The sequence below is a fragment of the Neofelis nebulosa genome, chromosome 12 (genome assembly GCF_028018385.1).
Source record: "Neofelis nebulosa isolate mNeoNeb1 chromosome 12, mNeoNeb1.pri, whole genome shotgun sequence".
Lineage (NCBI taxonomy): Eukaryota > Metazoa > Chordata > Mammalia > Carnivora > Felidae > Neofelis > Neofelis nebulosa.
This window is the reverse complement of record NC_080793.1, coordinates 70,417,849-70,439,643: the sequence shown is the minus strand read 5'-3', so window position 1 is coordinate 70,439,643 and position 21,795 is coordinate 70,417,849. Positions and strand designations below refer to the sequence as shown.

General features: G+C 39.4%; 1 protein-coding gene and 1 long non-coding RNA gene across 9 annotated transcripts in view; one reads left to right on the top strand and one right to left on the bottom strand.

Moving 5' to 3' along the window:
- LOC131492009 (uncharacterized) overlaps positions 1–905 on the top strand; it is a 48,742-nt gene extending 47,837 nt beyond the window's left edge. For 3 of the 5 annotated variants that reach the window (XR_009251773.1, XR_009251772.1, XR_009251771.1), the window contains one exon: positions 255–905. This is a non-coding gene — a long non-coding RNA (uncharacterized LOC131492009). Of the gene's footprint in view, positions 1–251 lie in introns of all 5 variants that reach the window. The other 2 variants (XR_009251775.1, XR_009251774.1) reach the window with 2 other exon arrangements.
- The window catches only part of KIF27 (kinesin family member 27), a 93,184-nt gene that overhangs the window by 28,818 nt on the left and 42,571 nt on the right, over positions 1–21,795 (bottom strand). For all 4 annotated transcript variants that reach the window (XM_058695579.1, XM_058695578.1, XM_058695581.1 and 1 more), the window contains exons 7-11: positions 20,547–20,716; positions 19,974–20,077; positions 18,337–18,492; positions 13,897–14,102; positions 9,078–9,275 (exon numbers count right to left, since the gene is read on the bottom strand). In XM_058695579.1, the coding sequence (XP_058551562.1) occupies positions 9,078–9,275; positions 13,897–14,102; positions 18,337–18,492; positions 19,974–20,077; positions 20,547–20,716 (834 nt within the window). The remainder of the gene's footprint in view (positions 1–9,077; positions 9,276–13,896; positions 14,103–18,336; positions 18,493–19,973; positions 20,078–20,546; positions 20,717–21,795) is intronic.

Here is a 21,795-nt window from a genome sequence, read left to right as displayed (position 1 = left end):
CCAGCCTCGCTGAAAGAGCAGAAAAGTTCGGTCAGGGAAAGAGGGATGAGAGGTGTCTGGGGGGCTCAGCGGTTAAGCATCAGACTCTCGATTTTGGCTCAGGTTATGATTTCACAGTTCATGAGTTCGAGCCCCACGTCGGGCTCTACGCTGACACTGTGGGACCTGCTTGGGATTCTCTGTCTCCCTCTCTCTCTGCCCCTCCCCTGTTCATGCTCTCTCTCAAAAATAAATAAACATTTATTTAAAAGAAGAAGAAGAAAGAAAAAGAGAAGAAAAAACAGAAAGAGACATCATATAGACTCCTTGGCGTCAAGTGATGTGGATCCTGAGAACCAATGACCGTTTCCCCACGATGACTGACCCCAAAAGTGAAGAAGAGGACAGGCCACTGGGCTAGCAAGATAGATGGGGACCTAGTAGCCTCAATGGGGATTCATAATGCCAGAGGAGGTGAGATGAAGCCAAAGCACCTCCATGCTCTAAACTGGAAGCGAGACCAGACTACAAGTTTATGCCAACTCAGGGCTTCATCATTGGGACCCAACAAAGAAAAGCAGACAACAGAGAGCACATTCCAGCCAGTCACACACAAGGACCAACTGAAATTCAGGTGATCCTTTTCTCTTCAACTCCACATGATGCAATAAAAGCTGTATACCTGACCATCGCATACACTGGACTGAATATTCTTATTCAGGAGAGCTGAGAGTTACTTACAGGAAATGGTTAAATTACCAGAGTAAGGTTTGAACAGATTGGACATTTACTTCGTTCCTAGACTTCCAGCAATTATCGTGATGTGGATTGGGCAGGGTGAGAGGGGTGGTGGTGTCATAAAGAACACAGGTCTGCTGTAGACTAAATAAATTTTCTCTGCTCACCTGCATTGTATTACAAGTGAATACGACCCTGTTATATTTACCCATTAATTTTTTCATGCTTCCTAGCCTCTCGTCCATCATTATAACTTAGCCCCCGTCATAGTCGCAGCAATGCCAAGATGCTGAAACAAAGGCACCTTATAGTTGCTTGGAGCAGACTCTCTGCCCTTCCTCTTCTTGTGAGTGTACTATAGTAGGTGTCATCCTCTCTACATGTTACTCTCGACGTTATTGCCATTCTCTTACGATATAATCCCTGTTATAATATTAAAGTAACTGTTCACCAGGTATGATGCCAGGCTTTCATATCTATTTAATTGTCCCATTTAATCCTCACGATAATCTTCTGAGACAGGGACTATTAAAAACTCTATTTGATAGCTGGAGAAAATTGGTGTTTAGAGAGGTAAAAAGCTCAAGATCACACTATGACCCACAGTTTCAAGGGTTCCCACACTTTTTCTTACAGCCTATGCACGGACTTCAGTTAAGAACTGGTACTCCAAGGAGAACCTACACAGACGTCGTGGTATTCTCCGGAAATGGTTTAGTCAAAGGGAGAATGAAGAAACAGGCATGTTGGAAAGTTAGCCCCAAACAGAAGACTGTGAGCAGCTTTTCTGTTTTTGCATGAAGTAGTGGAAACTTTAATATATCTCTGGAATAGACATTTTCCTTTTTCTGGAATACTCGTTCTCCCTTTACATAGGGTCGTTTCCCTAGAATGAGAGATATGGCTAGAAGCAACAAAACTGCCCTAGATGAAAATGTAAAATGTTTAAGTTACAGGCAGATTTGCATTCCAGAAGACTATGTATGCACTCTGACCAAAAGAGTTTTCTCTTTTCCCAAAATAGAGACTTAGACAGTGTTATGTCTTGTTGGTTTAAACCATGATCTAAGAGAGCTGAGAAGCTGAGACCCAAAGGTCATGTGACTGACAGGCAGACCTAATCCTCACATTGGAGGAAGGACCATAAGAAAGAGACTAGGTTGTTGGTAGTAGAAATGAGAATTGAATAGGTTAAAGATATAGGTCCTCTATATAGGACTTAGTGGTTCCTTCTTAGGAAGAAGACAGAGTCAAGGATGATTGCTAGCTTACCTATTTGAATGGATTGAAATGTTAGGTAAAGCACATGGAAAACTATGTATTTTCCCCTATGAAGGGAGCAGGGAGGGGAATTGTGGTGAGATAAGTAAGGAAGATCATGAATTTAATCTATAAGACAACCTAATGAGGATGTCAATGGTTGGATATAGGAATCCAGAGCTCCAAGTACAAATCTGGGGTTAAGGATTAAATTTGAAAGCTGTCAGAGTTAAATTGTAGCCATGGAAAAAGATGAGGTCATCAAAGATAGAAGACAGAAGAGGCATAAGCCTAGAGGTTTGGGGAATTCCCATATATTAAGTACTGATCATGCAGGATGAACTAGCAAAGACGGAGATTAAGCAGTCAGAGGAAAAAAACAAGAATATAATTTCACAAAGGCAAAGGGGAAAATATTTCAAGAAGGAAGGAGTGGTGAACTACGCTGGATGCAGCTGAGGTTTTAAGGACTTTAGTGAGCGAGAAAGCACTAGTGAATTTCTCAAAAGCTTTGAAGTAGATGGTAGAGACAGGAACCAGACACCAAACTGGAGAGGATGAGAGAATGAATGGAAGCAGAGGAAACAGAAACAGATGCAGTAAACTTTTCCAACCAGTTCGGTTCTAAAGGTGAGAAGAGAGAAAGAGAAAAGCATAAGGTTAAAGAAGGATAATTTTAAGATGAGAAAAATCTAGGGGCACCTGGGTTAAACATCTGACTCTTGATTTCGGCTCAAGTCATGATCTCACAGTTTGTGAGTTCAAGCTGCGCTCTGCACTGACAGCGCAGAGCCTGCTTGGGATTCTCTCTCTGCCCCTCCCCTGCTTGCTCTCTCAAAACTAAAAAACTAAATTAAAAAAAAAAAAACAAAAAACAAAGGGGGCATCTTGGTGGCTTAGTTGGTTAAGTGTCCAACTTCAGCTCAGGTCATGATCTCAATAGTTGGTGAGTTCGAGCCCTGCCTTGGGCTCTTTGCTGTCAGCATGGAGCCTGCTTTGGATCCTCTGTGACCCCCTCTCTCTGCCCCTTCCCCCTCTCTCAAAAATAAACATAAAAATAAACAAACAAACAAAATAAGATTGAGGGTGCCTGGACGGCTCAGTCAGTTAAGTGACCTACTCTTGATTTCTACTCAGGTCATGATCTCACGGTTCATGAGTTCGAGCCCTGCATCACGCTCCATGCTGACATTGTGGAGCTTTGCTTGGGATTCTCTCTCTCTCTGTCTCTCTCTCCCTCTTTGCTCATTCCCCACTCGTGCACACACTTGCACACTCTCCCTCTCTCTCTCAAAAATAAATAAATAAACCTAAAAAAAAAAAAGAGAGAGAAAAAACAGATGACTCAGATCAATGGAACAGAATAGAGAACCCAGAAATGGACCCAAAAACGTATGGCCAACTAATCTTTGACAAAGCAGGAAAGAATATCCAATGGAATAAAGACAGTCTCTTCAGCAAGTGGTGCTGGGAAAACTGGACAGGGACATGCAACATAATGAACTTGGACCACTTTCTTACACCATACACAAAAATAAACTCAAATGGATGAAAGACCTAAATGTAAGACAAGAAGCCATCAAAATCCTCAAGGAGAAAGCAGGCAAAAACCTCTTTGATCTTGGCTGCAGCAACTTCTTACTCAACACATCTCTGGAGGCAAGGGAAACAAAAGCAAAAATGAACTACTGGGACCTCATCAAAATAAAAAGCTCTGCACAGCAAAGGAAACAATCAGCAAAACTAAAAGGCAACTGACAGAATGGGAGAAGATATTTGCAAACGACATATCAGATAAAAGGTTAGTATCTAAAATCTATAAAGAACTTAGCAAACTCAACACCCAAAAAAACAAATAATCCAGTGAAGAAATGGGCAAAAGACATGAATAGACACTTCTCCAAAGAAGACATCCAGATGGCCAACCAACACATGAAAAAATGCTCCACATCACTCACCATCAGGGAAATACAAATCAAAACTACAATGAGATACCACCTCACACCTGTCAGAATGGCTAACATTAACAACTCAGGCAAAGACAGATGTTGGCAAGGATGCGGAGAAAGAGGATCTCTTTCGCATTGCTGGTGGGAATGCAAGCTGTGCAATGCAGAGTGGTGCAGCCACTCTGGAAAACAGTATGGAGGTTCCTCAAAAAAATTAAAAATAGACCTACCCTATGACCCAGCAATTGCACTACTAGGCATTTATCCAAGGGATACAGGTATGCTGTTTCAAAGGCACACATGCACCCCCATGTTTATAGCAGCACTATCAACAATAGCCAAAGTATGGAAAGAGCCCAAATGTCCATCGATGGATGAATGGATAAAGAAGATGTGGTATATATATACAATGGAGTATTACTCGGCAATCAAAAAGAATGAAATCTTGCCATTTGCAACTACGTGGATGGAGCTAGAGGGTATTATGCTAAGCGAAATTAGTCAGTCAGAGAAAGACAAATATCATATGACTTCACTCATATGAGGACTTTAAGACATAGAACAGATGAACACAAGGGAAGGGAAGCAAAAATAATATAAAAACAGGGAGGGGGACAAAACATAAGAGACTCAAATATGGAGAACAAACAGAGGGTTACTGGAGGGGTTGTGGAAGGGGGAACGTGCTAAATGGGTAAGGGACACTAAGGAATCTACTCCTGAAATCATTGTTGCACTATATGCTCACTAATTTGGATGTACATTAAAATAATATTAATAAAAAAAAAAAAAAATTAAAAAAAAAAAAATAAAATAAAAATAAAATAATATTAATAATATATTATATTATTAAATATAATATTAAATATAATATTATAATAAATATTAAATCAATTAATAATTATTAATAATTATTAATAATTAACAAATAACAAATTAATAAATAATATTAAAATAATAAAATAAACTATAAAAAAGAAAAATCTAAGATGTTTAATTTTTTTAAACTGTTTATTTTTATTTTTGAGACAGAGAGAGACAGAGCATGAATGGGGGAGGGTCAGAGAGAGGGAGACACAGAATCTGAAGCAGGCTCCAGGCTCTGAGCTGTCAGCACAGAGCCCAACATGGGGCTCAAACTCACGGACTGTGAGATCATGACCTGAGCTGAAGTCGGACACTTAACCGACTGAGCCACCCAGGCGCCCCAAAGATGTTTAAAGAAAGAATCCAGGAGGGGCGCCTGGGTGGCTCAGTTGGTTAAGCATCTGACTTCAGCTTAGGTCATGATCTTGCCATCCGGGAGTTCGAGCCCGTGTCAGGCTCTGTGCTGATGGTTCAGTGCCTGGAGCCTGTTTCAGATTCTGTGTCTCCCTCTCTCTCTGACCCTCCCCCCGTTAATGCTCTGTCTCTCTCGGTCTCAAAAATAAATAAACGTTAAAAAAAATTAAAAAAAAAAAAAAAGAAAGAATCCAGGAGAAAAGAAAAAGTTGAAAAGATTGAAGAAAAAAAGAAACGAGATAAAGCACATACTGCTTAGAATAGTATTAACTGAAGATAAATGTTAACTACTGCTATAATAATTACATTATTAAGACTGAGTACTTCAAAGAAATTAAGAAAGTAATTCCATTTACAATAATATCTAAAAGAATAAAGTATCTGGAAATAAATTTAAGCAAGGAGGTAAAAGACTTGTATAACGAAAATCAGAAAGGATTGCTGATAGGAATTAAAGAAGGGGGGCTCAGTTGGTTAAGAATCCAACTTCAGCTCAGGTCATGATCTCACAGGTTCCTGAGTTCAAGCCCCGTGTCAGGCTCTGTGCTCACAGCTCAGAGCCTGGAGCCTGCTTCAGATTCTGTGTCTCCCTCTCTCTCTGCCCCATCCCCACTAATGCTCTATCTCTCTCTGTCTTAAAAGTAAATAAAACATTTAAAAAAATTAGAAATTAAAGAAGACCTAAATAAAAGACACCCCATGCTCATGAATAGGAAGCCTTAATATTGTCATGTGGTGTCAGTATTCCCTAAGGACTCTACAGATTCAGCCTGATCCATATTAAAATTCCAATGGCCTTTTTTGCAGAAATGGAAAGGGTGATCCTTAAATTCATATAGAATTGCAAGGGGCCTCAAATAACCAAAACAATCTTCAAAAAGGACAACAAAGCTGAAGGATTTCTTTCCAATTTCAAAACTTACTACAAAGCTACAGTAGTAAAAATAGTATGGTACTAGCATAAGAACAGACATATACACAAATGGAATAGAACTGAGCTAAGAAATATATCCATAATACAGTCGATTGATCTTTGACAAGGGTACCAAGTCCATTCAATGGGGAAAAAATAGTCTCTTCAACAGATGATGGTGGCACAACTCAATTTCCACATGCAAAAGAATGAAGTTGGACCTCTACCTCGCACTATATACAAAAATTAACTCAAAATCAATCAATGACTTAAGTATAAAAACTAAAACCGTAAAACTCTTAGAAGAACACAAAGGGGGTAAATCTTTGTGACTTTAGATTTGGCAGTAGAATCTTTAAAGGATACCAAAAGCACAAGCAACAAAAGAAAACATAAAATGGACTTCATAAAAAATTTAAAATTCTGCTGCATCAAAAACTATTTTCTTTTTTTTTTTTTAACATTTATTCATTTTTAAGAGTGAGAGAGACAGAGCATGAGCAGGGGAGGGGCAGAGAGAGAGGGAGACACAGAATCCGAAGCAGGCTCCAGGCTCCGAGCTGTCAGCACAGGGCCTGACGCGGGGCTCACGTCCCCTCAAGTCACAGACCGCGAGGTCATGACCTGAGCCGAAGTCGGACGCTCAACCAACTGAGCCACCCAGGCGCCCCTCAAAAACTATTTTCAAGAAAGTCTAAGGGAACCTGGGTGGCTCAGTCAGTCCGACTTCAGCTCAGGTCATGATCTCACAGTTCATGAGTTTCAGCCCCACATCGGGCTCTGTGCTTAGAGCTCAGAGCCCGGAGCCTGCTTCAGATTCTGTGTCTCCCTCTCTCTCTCTGCTCCTCCCCAACTCATGCTCTGTCTCTCTCTCAAAAAAAATAAAGTATTTTTTTTATCTTGCAAATCTTGCAGACAGGAATTCACCTGCTGTTTAAAAAAAAAAAAAGTTTATAGACAACCTACAGAATGGGAAAAATTTATAAAAGTCATGTATGTGAGAGAGTTTAATGTCCAGAGTACATAAACAAACTCCTACAAGTTAAAAATAAGAAGATAATCCATTTAAAAAGTAGACAAAGAATGGGGCGTCTGAATGGCTCAGTCGGCTGAGCGGCCGACTTCAGCTCAGGTCATGATCTCACGGTCTGTGAGAGTTCAAGCCCTGCGTTGGGCCCGCGTCGGGCTCTGTGCTGACAGCTCAGAGCCTGAAGCCTGCTTCGGATTCTGTGTTTCCCCCTCTCTCTGCCCCTCCTCTGCTCACACTCTGTCATTCTCAAAAAATAAGTAAACATTAAAAAAAAATTTTTTTTAAAGTAGACAAAGAATTTGAATAGACATTTCTCCACACAAGTAATACAAATGGCCAATAAGAACATGAAAAGATGCTCAACATCATTAGTCATTAGGGAAATGCAAATCAAAACTACAATGAGATACCACTTCACTCACACTTGGATAACTATAATAAAAAAGAAACAGAAAATAACACATGTTGGCAAAGATACAGAGAAATTAAAACCCTCACACATTGCTGGTGGAAATGTAAAATGGTGTTGTCACTATTGAAAATGGTGGTTCCTGAAAAAATGAAACATGGAATTATCATATGACCCAGCAATTCCACTCCTCGAACTTAAACAGTTAACTTACAGGTCGATTTTTACCACAGTATGATTCACAGTAGCCAACAGGTGGAAGCAACTCAAGTGTCTACCAACAGATGAACGGATGGACAAAATGTGGTATGTCCACAAAACAGAATATTACTCGGCCGCAAAAAATAATGAAGTTCTGATACATGCTACAACACGGATGAACCTTGAAAACATTATGAAAAGTGAAATAAGCTAGACACAGGCTAAATCTTGTATGATTCCATTTTTATGAAATAGCTAGAACAGGCAGATTTAGAGAGACAGAAGCAGATGAGAAGTTACCAGGGCACTGGGGGAAAGAGGAGAAAAGTTTTGAAAACAGCTAGTGGTCTCAGTTATACAACATTATGAATGTAATCAGTGTCATGGAACTAACTGTACACTTAACTTGATTAAAATAATAAATTTCATGTCTATTTTGCCAAACCTTATAAAAATTAATAATGTAATATACCCAAACCCACTGAATTGTTTATTTTACATGGGTGAATTGTATGGTATGTGAAGTATATCTCAGTACAGCTGTTAAAAAAAAAGAATCAGTAACTTGGCTTAAATTATGTTCCAAGTCTTGGGTTCAGCTTAACATTTCAATAGAAAAGAGCCCGGTACCTAATGCTAGATGAATATTTGTTATTGCTGTTGCTATGATCATGATCCTCTTCCTCTCTTTCAAAAAAGTCCTGTGAGGTAAGTATGATTGAGGCCATTTTTGATAATAATAAACAGACTCAGAGAGGGTAAGTGATTTTCTCAATAAACAATCCAGCCAGGAACCGAGAAGGCTGGGATTTGAACCCATGCTGGCCTGGCCCCAGAGCCCAGGCTGACACCATTAGTTCCTCCACAGCCCAATCCATTCTATAGAACTGCTGGGCATACAGGTCTGATCACTCGTCTGTTCATTATGAATGAAATGATACTATTTTACCTTGTGCTTTTTCCCATGATGTCACATGGAGGTCAAAGCACTTTGGAAATGGGAAATCCTATCAAATGTCAGGTATTTTTTTTGGAAAGTCAGCTTTATGTTTTTGACAGCCTCAAGTAAAGTAAAGGTCCTAGTCAGAGAAACTGTTATCACTGTACCTACCTTCTTCTATGAAGCAAAAGCCTTCAAGACAGTACTCAGAATTCAATAAATAGGTTTTACTATGTAAATGAACCAAGCATTGAGTGAATGAGGACAGCAGCCAAGGAAAGGGCAAGGTCAGATACCTCAGAAGCCAAGTGGCTTCATCAGCCATGAGCCATTTAACATTTCATACTTATGCTTGCAGGAAAGTATGACAATATTACTTTGATTTTTTGTTGATCCCGCTGAATTTCTGCATCCAGTTGCTTCCTTTTTTCATTTTCTTCTCGAAGTCTCTTTTGCAGCTGTACCTTTTGATATTTCATGTGATCTACATTCTGCTCTAGTTCATTAGCACGTTTCTCATTTTGGATTGACAGTGATGCCAATTTCTTACTATTTTGTTGCTTCTTCTGTAAGACCTGTGAGCATATGGAATATTTCAAAATGAAAAGCTGAATCTCCCACAGACCTCAAGTAAACTTAAACTTTTCATTCTATGGCGAAGGTAGGCATTTGCCTAGATTTTCTTTACTTTTGATAGGTTCATAATTGTTTACTACATGTCTACTTTTACAATTGGGCCACGATCATAATTTTCACCAGATACAGAGAATGATGAGACTTCCTGATACAGACAGCCAAACAGAACAAATTTGATGTCTCTGCTTTTTTACTGCGTGTTTTAGTTTAAAAATGATACAAATTAAAAGAATAAAAAACTGAACTATATATTTAAGGACTTATCTCTGACCCAAAATCTACTGTCCTGCTCCCGACACAAAATTACCAATTTCTTAAATATTCTTTCAGAAATAATTTATATGCATGCAAATGAATTCAGATATATTCTAAACAGACTGATTTTCACCTTCCTTTTTTTCCACTTATCTTAGAGATCATCTCACAGAGATCTGTTCTTTTTATGTGATTGCAAAGTAGTCCACTGTGCTCTTCTTTTATAACCAGCTATAGCCTAAATAATTAATCCTGGAGTTAAGATGATCAGTACAGATACCGTTTTCCCTGACAGTGACCAACTGTTATAATTATCAGTTTAATTATTTGAAATAAAGCTTCTCCTCATCTAGCTCAAATATAATTGAATAGCATAAAAAATGTTGAACATTTACTAAGAGTTTATACTAATATAAAATATCAGTGTTCCAATTTACTCCTGAGCAAACATATTAAACGTGTATTATGTGTCTTAGCATTGCACGAAGTACATGTTACGTTACATAAAAAGTTAAAGTGAAGTCATTTGTAAATTATGCAAACTACAATTAATTGTTCCCTTTATTTTGGCAGGAAGTTGTCGGCAAAAACATATTTTGTTTAAACTCAACTAGGTATTCACAGAGGCACTGTAACTTACAGCACTACGAAAACTGTAGTCTGTGAACCAGTACTAGTCCCAGACTCGTTGTTAGCCTGCACCGCTAAGCATGCTATCGGATTCAGCTGACGCTGTTTACGTCAAGCCTTTTTTTTTTCCAAATACATAACATTTATTATTAAAAAATTTTTTTTAATGTTTATTTATTTTTGAGAGAGAGAGAGAGAGTCAGAAAAGAGCAGAGAGAGAGGGAGACACAGAATTCAAAGCAGGCTCCAGGCTCCGAGTTGTCACCACGGAGCCTGACGTGGGCCCAAACTCACGAGCTGTGAGATCACGACCTGAGCTGAAGTCGGATGCTTAACCGATGGAGCCACCCAGGCGCCCCATATGTTAAGACTTCTTTGATGAAGGGAGCTATGCTCCCATTTGCCTTTATCTCGTCAGAGACCAAAAACAATCTGCAAACTACTTTGAGTACCACTAGCTTGGAGACCACAGGACTCTGTAGTTTCCTATCCGTAAATCTGGACAGTGGCTTTGCCACACTTACTTTTGATAGTAATTGCAATACTGCAGCAAAAATGATAATATTAGCAGTTTGGTGTCTTTCCACATAATACTGAAGGTATAGGTACTGATAATCTTATTTAAAAGTAAGATAGGTTGCCGTCATCTTTTGTATTTATTCCACACATGCTCAAAAGTGCACCTTTAATGCTATTAGTATTAAAGAATTAATGCATCATATAGGTCTCTGTATATATCTTGACATAAGAATACAGATTTTAGGGGCACCTGGGTGGCTCAGTCAGTGAAGCATACGACTCTTGATTTCAGCTCAGGTCATGATCTCACGGTTTATGACACCAAGCCCTGTGTCGGGCTCTGTGCTGACAGCATGGGGATTCTCTCTCTCACTCTCTCTGCCCCTCTCTTTCTCTCAAAATAAATAAATAAAAATTTTAAAAAACCAGATTTTAGATTTTTTAAATTAAAACAATTTAAGTTTTAAAAACTGAAATAACTTTATAATACTAATAAAAACACTAGTATTTCAACATTTAAAAATGGTATGAGGGGTGCTTGGGTGGCCGTTGGTTAAGCATCTGACTTTTGATTTTGGTTCAGGTCATAGTCTCATGGTTCGTGAGATCGAGCCCCACATTGGGCTCTACTCTGACAGCATGGAGCCTGCTTGGGATTCTCTCTTTCCCTCTTGCTCTGCTCCTCCCCTGCCTGTGCTCTTTCTCTCTCTCAAAATAAATAAACATTAAAACTAATAATAATTAATTAAATAAAAATGGCATGAGATGTTAGCATACTGAAAACTGTTACTGTCACCTCCACTATGAGAGTCTTGAGCTATTCTACCTTTTTACAACTTAGTTTCCTCATTTGTAAAACAGGGTAAAAATATTCATTCTAGGGGCGCCTGGGTGGCGCAGTCGGTTAAGCGTCCGACTTCAGCCAGGTCACGATCTCGCGGTCCGTGAGTTCGAGCCCCGCGTCAGGCTCTGGGCTGATGGCTCGGAGCCTGGAGCCTGTTTCTGATTCTGTGTCTCCCTCTCTCTCTGCCCCTCCCCCGTTCATGCTCTGTCTCTCTCTGTCCCCAAAATAAATAAAAAACGTTGAAAAAAAAAAATTAAAAAAAAAAAAATATTCATTCTAAAGGGGTAAATAATGATTAATACTTGTGAAACATCTGGTATGTAGACACTTAGAAGCTGGTAACTATCATCCTCCTCCTTATCGTCCCCATCCCCACTGGGTGTACATGAATAGGTCAAAAGCCCAGACATTTCTAAAACTACATGGGAATCCCGTTTCAGTCCTCGGCTGTATGGGATATTTCTTTCTGTGTTCTGTGTCTTCTTTCCTTTCCTTATCAGTCCTCTTAGCAGAAAAGAATATGCAACAAGAAACATGGAAAACAAAAAACATGATAATTCTCAAACCCTATTAATAGCCTTTCACTTAGAGGCATCTGAGTGGCTCAGTTGGTTAAGTGCTCTTGATTTCGGCTCAGGTCATGATCTCATGGTTTGTGGGATTGAGCCCTGAGTCAGGCTCTGTGCTGACAACGCAGAGCCTGCTTGGGATTCTCTCTCTCTCTCTCTCTCTCTCTCTCTCTCTCTCTCTCTCTCAACCCGCCACCTTTCCTTCTCTTCTCCCCTATTTGCACTCTCTAATCTTTCACTTAATCTTTTAATTCAATCATTTTAGCTGTGTGAAACTGAACATATAATCTTTGCTAAATCCACAAACAAGGCTTAAACCATACATGTATATGATACCCCTTTAGAAACCAATCATTCTGGCTATTATTGAGTATAAGAATTACAGTCAGAACTGAAGCTTGGATATAAAACTATGAAATTATAAGTAAAATTTCATAATAAACACAAAGGAAAAATCTTAACTGTTTTGTTCTACTAATATTTTGTTAAAAGGAGTATTTTGTTAGACATTGCAGCCTTAATTTTAAGGGTCAAGAAGTGAAAAAGAACAGATCCCAAGACTCTCTGAGGTGACCTGCTAAATGGAAATATGTATTCTGAAAACAAGTACGGTGAAGGAAAGTAGCCCTCCTCTAAGTAGTTCACACGTTAAGTCATACTATTTTAACTTTGTGTTGAGAGGCTACTTAGCTAAACATTTTAGTGGGGATGGCCAGATGTTGGAGGTGGCATTAAAAACCCTAGAAGGGGGGTTCCTAGGGGGCTCAGTCAGTTGAGTGGCAGACTCTTGATTTCAGCTCAGGTCATCATCCCAGAGTCATAGGACCAAGCCCCTGTGTCAGGCTCTGCACTAAGTGTGGAGCCTGCCTAAAATTCTCTCTTTCTCTCTCCCTCTGCCCCAATCCCCCGCTCATGCTCTCTCTCTCAAAACAAAACCAAACATTTTTTTAAAAACCATAAAACCCTAGGAGGAGGGATTTGGTTTTTGTTCTGTTCATATGCAATGAACACGGCCCTTGTTGAGAGGACAATTGTGGCACAGTTTCAAAAATAAATAAATAATGCTCTGAATAGGTGAACGACAATTCCATTCTACCTACAGTGGAAACAACATTAAAGTAAATAGATTATGAATGAAAAAAAATGGAGACAACATTCTAGCAGATTCATTATAATCAGACTAACGAAGCACTCTGGTCATCCCAAAAGCATCTGAAAACGGCTTAATTATACACAAAATCTTTCTGTAATGGAATATTTCTCATAGAATACAACTTTTAACGGTAGCCGCTTCTGAGGCAATAGCTAACTCCGGCATTAGGAAATCACGGATGAGATGTAGGAGTCAATTACTAACCTTTCGTAAAGCAATCAGTTATGGTTTCAGAAAACTATCTGAAATAATTAGCATTTGTGGCATGTCTACAGAATACCATATACATCCCAGATGTTTTATATATATTCCTTAATCATCAATCTTTTGTCCTTCAGAAAAGAACACAACTTCTACAGTTATCTTTATTTCTTACCATGGTTTTTGACAAAAAGCTTAAAATAATACACTTTTCAAACAAAGGATGTAGTACCCAGACAGAAAGCAGGCAAATCTGCCAGCACACCGGAAAAGAAAAGCTGCCATCCAGTTCCTCCTGCTGGGAAAAATTGAATCCTACTTCTTTCCTAACCAGGTACACAAGCAGTAAACCCCTAAGGAAGTTTGCTCAATCACATTTTTTAAATTACCTGGACTCTTAGCTTTGCGGCGTCCATCTTTTTGCGAAACTCCTTCTGTAATTTTACCTTCAGGGCGATATCAGAAAGATCTTTGTTTTCTAGTTCCTGCAGCTGCTTCTCTGTTTCAGTTAATTCCACTTTCGCCTGTTCTGCTTCGTGCTCAAGTTTTGTTACTTTCAGAGAATACTGTTTGCTTACAGACTTGGCATGGTTACCTTCACCACAGTGATAACAATTAGAAAGCATGTTAAAAAAAAAACAAACAAACAGCCAAGTAAAATAGCAAAATCTTTAAAATGCTCTATTCTTCAAAATCCTGCTGGGCAGTATATCTATTTAAGGCAGAGCATTACGTATCCAGCTGTCCCCACCCATCTCCATCAAACACAACTTGCCACCTGGCCTCTTAATAATTAGTTGCTCAATGGCTGTTCCTGTCTGGTGCCATTCCGTCACAGGTTCATCTTTGTGTGTGTGTGTGACATTTCTGACTTTCTGAATTTGCAGTGTAGCTTTGCGGGCAGCAAACTCCAGGTAAGAAAATATTTGGGGTGACTCTGGCTTTTTGCTAACTACACTTTGGTTTCTTGCTACGTTTAAATCTTTTTTTTCCTAGTATGAAAAATTCCCAACATATCAAAAGTAGAAAACTAATATGATGAATGATGAACCCCCCATCACTGAGATTCAAGAGTTATTAAGATTTTGCCATAGTTGCTTTATCTATGTCTTTCTTCTGTTTTTATTTGCTTAAGAATTATAAAGCAGGGGCGCCTAGGTGGCTCAGTCAGTTAAACGTCCAACCTCGGCTCAAGTCATGATCTCATGGTTCATGAGTTCAAACTCCACATCGGGCTCGCTGCTATCAGCACTGTGCCCACTTTGGATCCTCTGTCCTCTCTCACTGCCCCTCTCCCACTCATACACATGCTCTCTCTCTAAAAAAAAGCCAGGGGTGCCTCGGTGGCTCAGGTCATGATCTCATGGTTTGTGGGTTTGAGCCCCACACATTGGGTTCTGTGCTGACAGCTCAGGGCCTGGAGTCTGCTTCAGATTCTGTGTCTCCCTCTCTCTCTGCCCCTCCCCCACACATGCTCTGCCTCTCTCAAAAATAAACATTAAAAAAAAAAAAAAGATGTCATCTTACCTATACATACTTCAATACATCTATATCAAACACGGACATAGCCAAAACTTCTTTCACACCTAACAATATTAATCCCTACCTGAATCTATTCAGACTTCCACAATTGTCTCAAAATGTCTTTTACAAGTGGTTTATTTTAATCACCATCCAAAAAGGCCCACAATACATTTGATTGTTATATCTGTTATGAAACTTTCATTCTAGAGCTGGCCCCCTCCTTTTCCACTCAACTAAACTTGTTAAAGATGAATTCTTTTTCAATGCTTTTCTTATACTTGGAACAGAGATGAAAAAGAGTATAGATATTTCTGTATCTCTCTTCATTCTAAGCTACTAGGCCCTAAAAGTTTGGTTTTAATCTGTTCTGAGTAGTCAACTTATCCTTGAACTAGACTAGCAAACCCATGGCAATGGAAAACTGAATCCAAAGCTCATGGGGTGAATAATTATCAGGGCCAGTTTGTTCTGCTACCCTGAAAATCTCTAATTTTTATTAGTAAAAAGGAGTTACTGAACTAAATGCACTATGAGTTTTCTTCTGTCTCTATAACTCTCTGATTATTTGACTAACATTAAAATGCACAGGACTACTATATTTTAATTAATTAAAGACCCCATATATTGCTCAACACACCAATATTTTATGAGTCACCGAGAAAAAAGGTACAGTGCCCATTATACCAGTTACATGGTAAAATGCCAGGATGCCATTGATGGTAACGGTGCATCCTGATTTCAGAGATATTCAAATGTGAAAGAATGTGATTAGAATTGATGAAATACAGTATAGTTGTCACTTATTGTTGGCTGAAATAGTTGCTACTGGGGGGAAGTCTTTGGTGAGGAGGATTTGAAAAGCAAGCACACGTTGACCCTTTTTCTCATCACCATCCCTAAGGACAGCTCCAAACTGCCCTTGGTTCTCGTAACTAAGAAGAGGACCTTCTCTGTGTACATTCAGGTAGCCTCTATTTTGAGGCAACCAGGATGAACATACTGGGCTACAAGAGCATGCTCGTTTAGTGAGAGATCTCATGATGGTGTGACCTATCTAAAAATCATTTATTCCAGAAGGTACATATCCTTAACTTTCACAGGCAGTACCCTGATGGAGAAGCTATTTAAACCCCTAAATCAGGGGCACCTGGGAGGCTCAGTGGGTTGAGTGTCTGACTTCAGCTCAGGTCAGGATCTCATGGTTTGTGAGTTTGAACCCCGCGTGGGGCTCTGTGCTGATAGCTCAGAGTCTGCAGCCTGCTTCAGATTCTGTGTCTCCCTCTCTCTCCTGCTCATGCTCTCTCTTTCTCTCTCTCTCTCAAAAATAAACAAACATGGAAAAAAAAATTTTAAATCCTAAATCAGTTCCTAGACATTCCTATGAGAGATGTACTGGCATTGATCCTGCCTATGAGGAAGGAACATAGTCAAGCTCAATTAAACATCTGGGACCCCGTCTGGGTGGCTCAGTCAATTAAGCATCAGATTTCGGCTCAGGTCATGATCTTGCTGTTCCCGAGTTCAAGCCCTGCGTCAGGCTCTGTGCTGACAGCTCAGAGCCTGGATCCTGTTTTGGATTCTGTGTCTCCCTCTCACTCTGCCCCTCCCCTGCTCACTCGCTCTCTCTCTCTTGAAAATAAATAAACATTAAACAAAATAAAAAATAAAAAAAACAAAAAACCCATCTGGGACACCTAGGCCTGGAACAGTATATAGCACATTCGTCACTAGGACTGAGGAAGGAAAACACTTTGGCACAGCAGTTATGGAGTGGAGGATGAGAGACGCCAGCCAGACAGAAAACAAGCTCATCAGAAAGAGGAGGGAAGTGGGAAGGCAAGTTGCCCTAGGAGCCACCATAATTCATGTAATCTGAGGGTAATTACAGCCTTGGCTTAAGGAAAAGGAAGATGATATTACCTTCAGTTCCTTTTTTTTTTTTTTTAATTTATTTTTGGGACAGAGAGAGACAGAGCATGAACGGGGGAGGGGCAGAGAGAGAGGGAGACACAGAATCGGAAACAGGCTCCAGGCTCCGAGCCATCAGCCCAGAGCCTGACGCGGGGCTCGAACTCACGGACCGCGAGATCGTGACCTGGCTGAAGTCGGACGCTTAACCGACTGCGCCACCCAGGCGCCCCTACCTTCAGTTCCTTTAAATGGGACCAATGTTCATTGGAACTGAGAAAAAACTCTTATCCCTTCAATTCCTTACTGAATTTCAAAGCAGTCAAAGCTCACACTTTGAGTCTATTGGGTGGGGAAAAAGCCTGAGATGTGCTTTCCGAGGCAAGCCTGATAATGTAGCTAAGGGTGAGGGGAGGATGTGGGACATATGCCCAACCAGGCAGAATCTGAGACTAAGGGGAAGAGCTAAAAGCTTGGCTCACTGAGAGAATAGCTCTCAAGAATACATCCTTACATCTTGAGAGAAATAAAAATGATCTACATTTAAAATATAAAGTTTAGGGGCGCCTGGGTGGCTCAGTTGGTTAAGCATCCAACTTCGGCTCAGGTCATGATCTATCTCATGCTTTGTGGGCCCCATGTCGGGCTCTGTGCTGAAAGCTCAGAGCTTGGAGCCTGCTTCAGATTCTGTATCTCCCTCTCTCCGCCCCTCCCCTGCTCGTGTTTTGCCTCTGTCTCTCAGAAATAAAAGTTAAAAAAAATTTTTTTAATATAAAGTTTATAAATAACATTAAAAATGAACTATCCAAGAGAATGAGGACTAATAATTTAAAATAAGTATTAAAGTGGGTTAGAAAACATCTTAGACATATTCCCAGGTACCTAGGATAATGTTTCTTAAAAAGTGGCAAAAAACATTAAATGCCCATAGACTTGCAACACGATACAAAGTCCACAGAATTCTCTCAATTCGCAGATGAAATCCCAATGTAACCACGTTCTTCTGGTAACTAACCTCCACCTACTGGCTATGAAACACACCTTGTTATACCAAATTCTAAGCTACAGTGGATAGTCCTCAGTGTCAAAAACTAAAGTAAATGTTGCAACATCGGAAGCAATTTTAGGGGCGCCTGGGTGGCTCAGTCGGCTAAGCATCGGACTTCGGCTCAGGTCATGATCTCGCGGTCCATGAGTTCGAGCCCCGCATTGGGCTGTGTGCTGACAGCTCAGAGCCTGGAGCCTGCTTCAGATTCTGTGTCTTCCTCTCTCTCTGACCCTCCCCCATTCATGCTCTGTCTCTCTCTGTCTCAAAAATAAATAAACGTTAAAAATTAAAAAAAAAAAACAATTTTAGACGCTTTTCTTATATAAGCTGGTTCACAGGACATTATTACCTGTTTTTATTAATTCTTTAATTAGATCTTCCTTCATCTTGATGTTAATTGTAAGTTCTCTCATTTTCTGTTTGGCTTCAGTAAGTATGAGTTCTGAATTCCTTAATTTTTGCAAATTCAACTGTTGACTCTCCTGGAGACATTCAATCTTTAAATCTTTAAAGAAAAAGAAGCAAAACTGAGAAATAAAACTTCCTGCCCATAGAATTTTCCACAGAAGTGGAGTTAAATAAAAGCAGAAAGAAGCAGTCTAGAGGAAGCAGAGGAAGAGACAAACACAAAGGGAAAGAAAGAAAGGAAAAAATACATGGCAATTGGGACTTTCATTTTCTAGCTGACAGCAAGTTTTAGTCACATCCTGTACGTTCTGATACATAGGTCATCGTTGTCCTTAGGTATGTGATTTGAGTTTTCCTTTAACCTGAGTTATTTAAGAAAGGTATAAAATCTCCAGGTGGGCAGAGAGTTGAAATTTTTTCCCACTAACTTCTACTTTAATGGTCATCAGAGAATGTGGTCTGTCTGCACCACGCTACCCAAGGTGTAGTCCAGCACTGTTGGTTACCGGAACGTAAGTCAACTATGTCACTGTTTTAATTCAGCAGACTTTTTTCCCCCACAGCAAGACTCCCTCAGTGAAGAAGTTAGTGCACTGATTTACATTCGGTGTGAGTTTCTTACCTGGCTGTAGACCAGTAACAAACAGCTCAAGGATGGCTACTTGAGTAGCACTTCTCTATTTATACATTTTTAAATTTATTTCAGTTTTATTTGTGACATAAAGTCAATGCGCTGTTAATAGAACAGGCATAGGCTCTTTAAAAGATAAAATACTCTCTATTTTCATAGTGGAGGACTTACCTATTGTGTTATTTGTATTTGCTATGCTCTTTTCTGTGTGTGTGTCTGACCACTCATAGGCCAAGAGAAATGAGTTAAAAATCTCCTACTACAACATAGTTTTGGCAACACAAACATTTTTTATGCTTATTTGATGCATACAAATTCTCATCAGCTGTGTAGTACAACATTATGAGCACTCAGCAGACTAAGTTGGCTCTAAGGTCACATACATCACTACTGGAAGGCAGGTGTGCCAGGGAAGCAGCAGATACCTGGTACATTATTTAAAATGTATTTTAGGGGCACCTGGGTGGCTCAGTCAGATAAGTGTCCGACTTCGGCTCAGGTCATGATCTTGTGGTCCTTGAGTTCAAGCCCTGAATCAGGCACTGTGCTGACAATGCAGAACCTCCTTGAGATTCTCTCTCTCCCTCTCTCTGCCCCTCCCCTGCTCACACACACTCTTTCTCAAAATAAATAAATAACCCTAAATAAATTATTTAAAAAAATTTTTAATGTATTTTACTGTCATCAATGAACAATGTGAATATCAACTCAAGTTTGGGTACAAAAATCCCCATTCTGAGACATTTATCCTATAACTCTAGCCAGAATTAACTGGGGACATTTTTTTTTTTAATTAAGGAGTAGCAAGTGAAAACTTGGAGGGAGAACAGAGAACAAAAAGGAAGTTCTCCTACCAAGTTCCCACCTTTGCGAATTAAATTACTGACTAAAGAAAAAGAGAAGTGTCATAAACATTACATCTAAATTACTTGAGAAAGTCTGTGTACCTTCATTCCCCAAACTTGACTTTTGTGTTTGATCCTGAATATCATTCAATTCAACAAGAGAACAAACAGAACTTCGCTTCTGAATCCACGAGCGACTTCTACGTCTAAAAACAAAAAAATCAGGATCAAAGGTAACTTGTCTGTTAGTGTTTTCTAATATGCCCTCAAATTAGTTTCCCCAGAACTGACCACAATGTTAAAAAAGTATTAATTACATAAACAGTTTTTTCTATTATTCCTCAAAATAAAAGGATGTCTCCCTCAGGCTGAACTCAGGGGAAAATTCATGTTTGTTGCCACTGTGGCAGTAAAATCAGGAAATCCAAACACATTCTCTCTGAAAATTAAAATCCAACAGCTATAAAAGCCCTAAATGCAAAAATATTTTCAATTTTAAGATTGATGACTTGTGTTCAAATGCTGGTTTCATAACACATTAGACACAGTAGACAGTGCTTGAGGCAAAACTTACATTAAACGGTAAAGATACATGTTAATGAATAAACCCCTATATCTATCTATATTTATTGCACCATATATTATGCTTATGAAATCAGTCTATATTTAACATACCTAATTTCAGATTTCTCTTGGCCTTCTGATTCTTCATCATCACTGTCATCAGAAAATTGGCAGTGGAGGACTTCATCTTGTTCTTCTATATGACCCAGCAGCATCTGACTTCGTGTTCGAAATCCGGCAACTACTCGATCCAGAGAGTACACAGAAGGACTTGTGTAGACCTTACAAGTGATTACCCCACCCAACAACAGAAAAAAGTGATTTTTTTATGTTTATTTTTATCCTATTACTCAAAATATTTTTAAAGAGGTTATTAGATAGTTACATGGAAACAGCCAATCACCAAAAATGTCCATTCTCCCAAAAAAAGTCAAAGTAAATTTCACCATGCTGTTTTACCCCATAGACACATACTTCCTTCAGAACCTACACAGCTCTTCCTCCTTCTAGAAAGCTATCTTCAATTATACCTTCATGGAAAACATTATTCAAAAATGAAACCAAAGAGAGGCACGAGTGAAAACATCACTGCTCTTAAACATTGCACGGGTACTTCCCAACAAAAGTGAAACCCAGACAGTGTGATAGGAGGCAATGACCTATTTGTACTACACTGGAGGAAATCCAAATGCATGTATTCACACTTTACAGGTGGCGGTTAGGGATAGCTGACTTAATGCTCTAAGTGACATAGTTAATATGTATCATGGATAAATAGATTTTCCTGGGCTAGCCTGGGAGCTTTCCATACGATAACATGCTTCTACTGGCAATGCGCCTTCAGCTCTCAAAAAATGACCTTGGAAAACAACAACAGAAAATAGAAATTGCCTTTATACTCTTCTTCTAGTTTTTGTTACAAGTATTTCCTTTTTCACCACCTCTCTGTAACCAAACCTCAGAGTAATTTCTCAAAAAAGGCAGATAATAAAATATTAGAGGAAACATTCCATTTATGAACAGATTTCATTAGAAGCTATTAAAATTATGACATATAGTGGAATGTGTATATCACAGAGTATCAAGATTCAAGTGATAGAGGTCCCTCACATAATCCCTCCCAGAAAAGCCCGCCTGATATGGAAGATTCCTTGATACCTGATTTCTGTGCCCCTGTTGTTGGCCACCTAATAAGGTCACATTGGTACCATGATGGACACAGAGTAAAGTTTTCTAGGTAGACTCCCAATCCTGGGGTTTGAGGGAGGGGGGAGGGGAATTATTTACAGAAGAACCAACTCAATAAGTTTTTCTCTAACAAGCACAATTACCCCGCATGTCCATTTTGCCCCAAAACAAA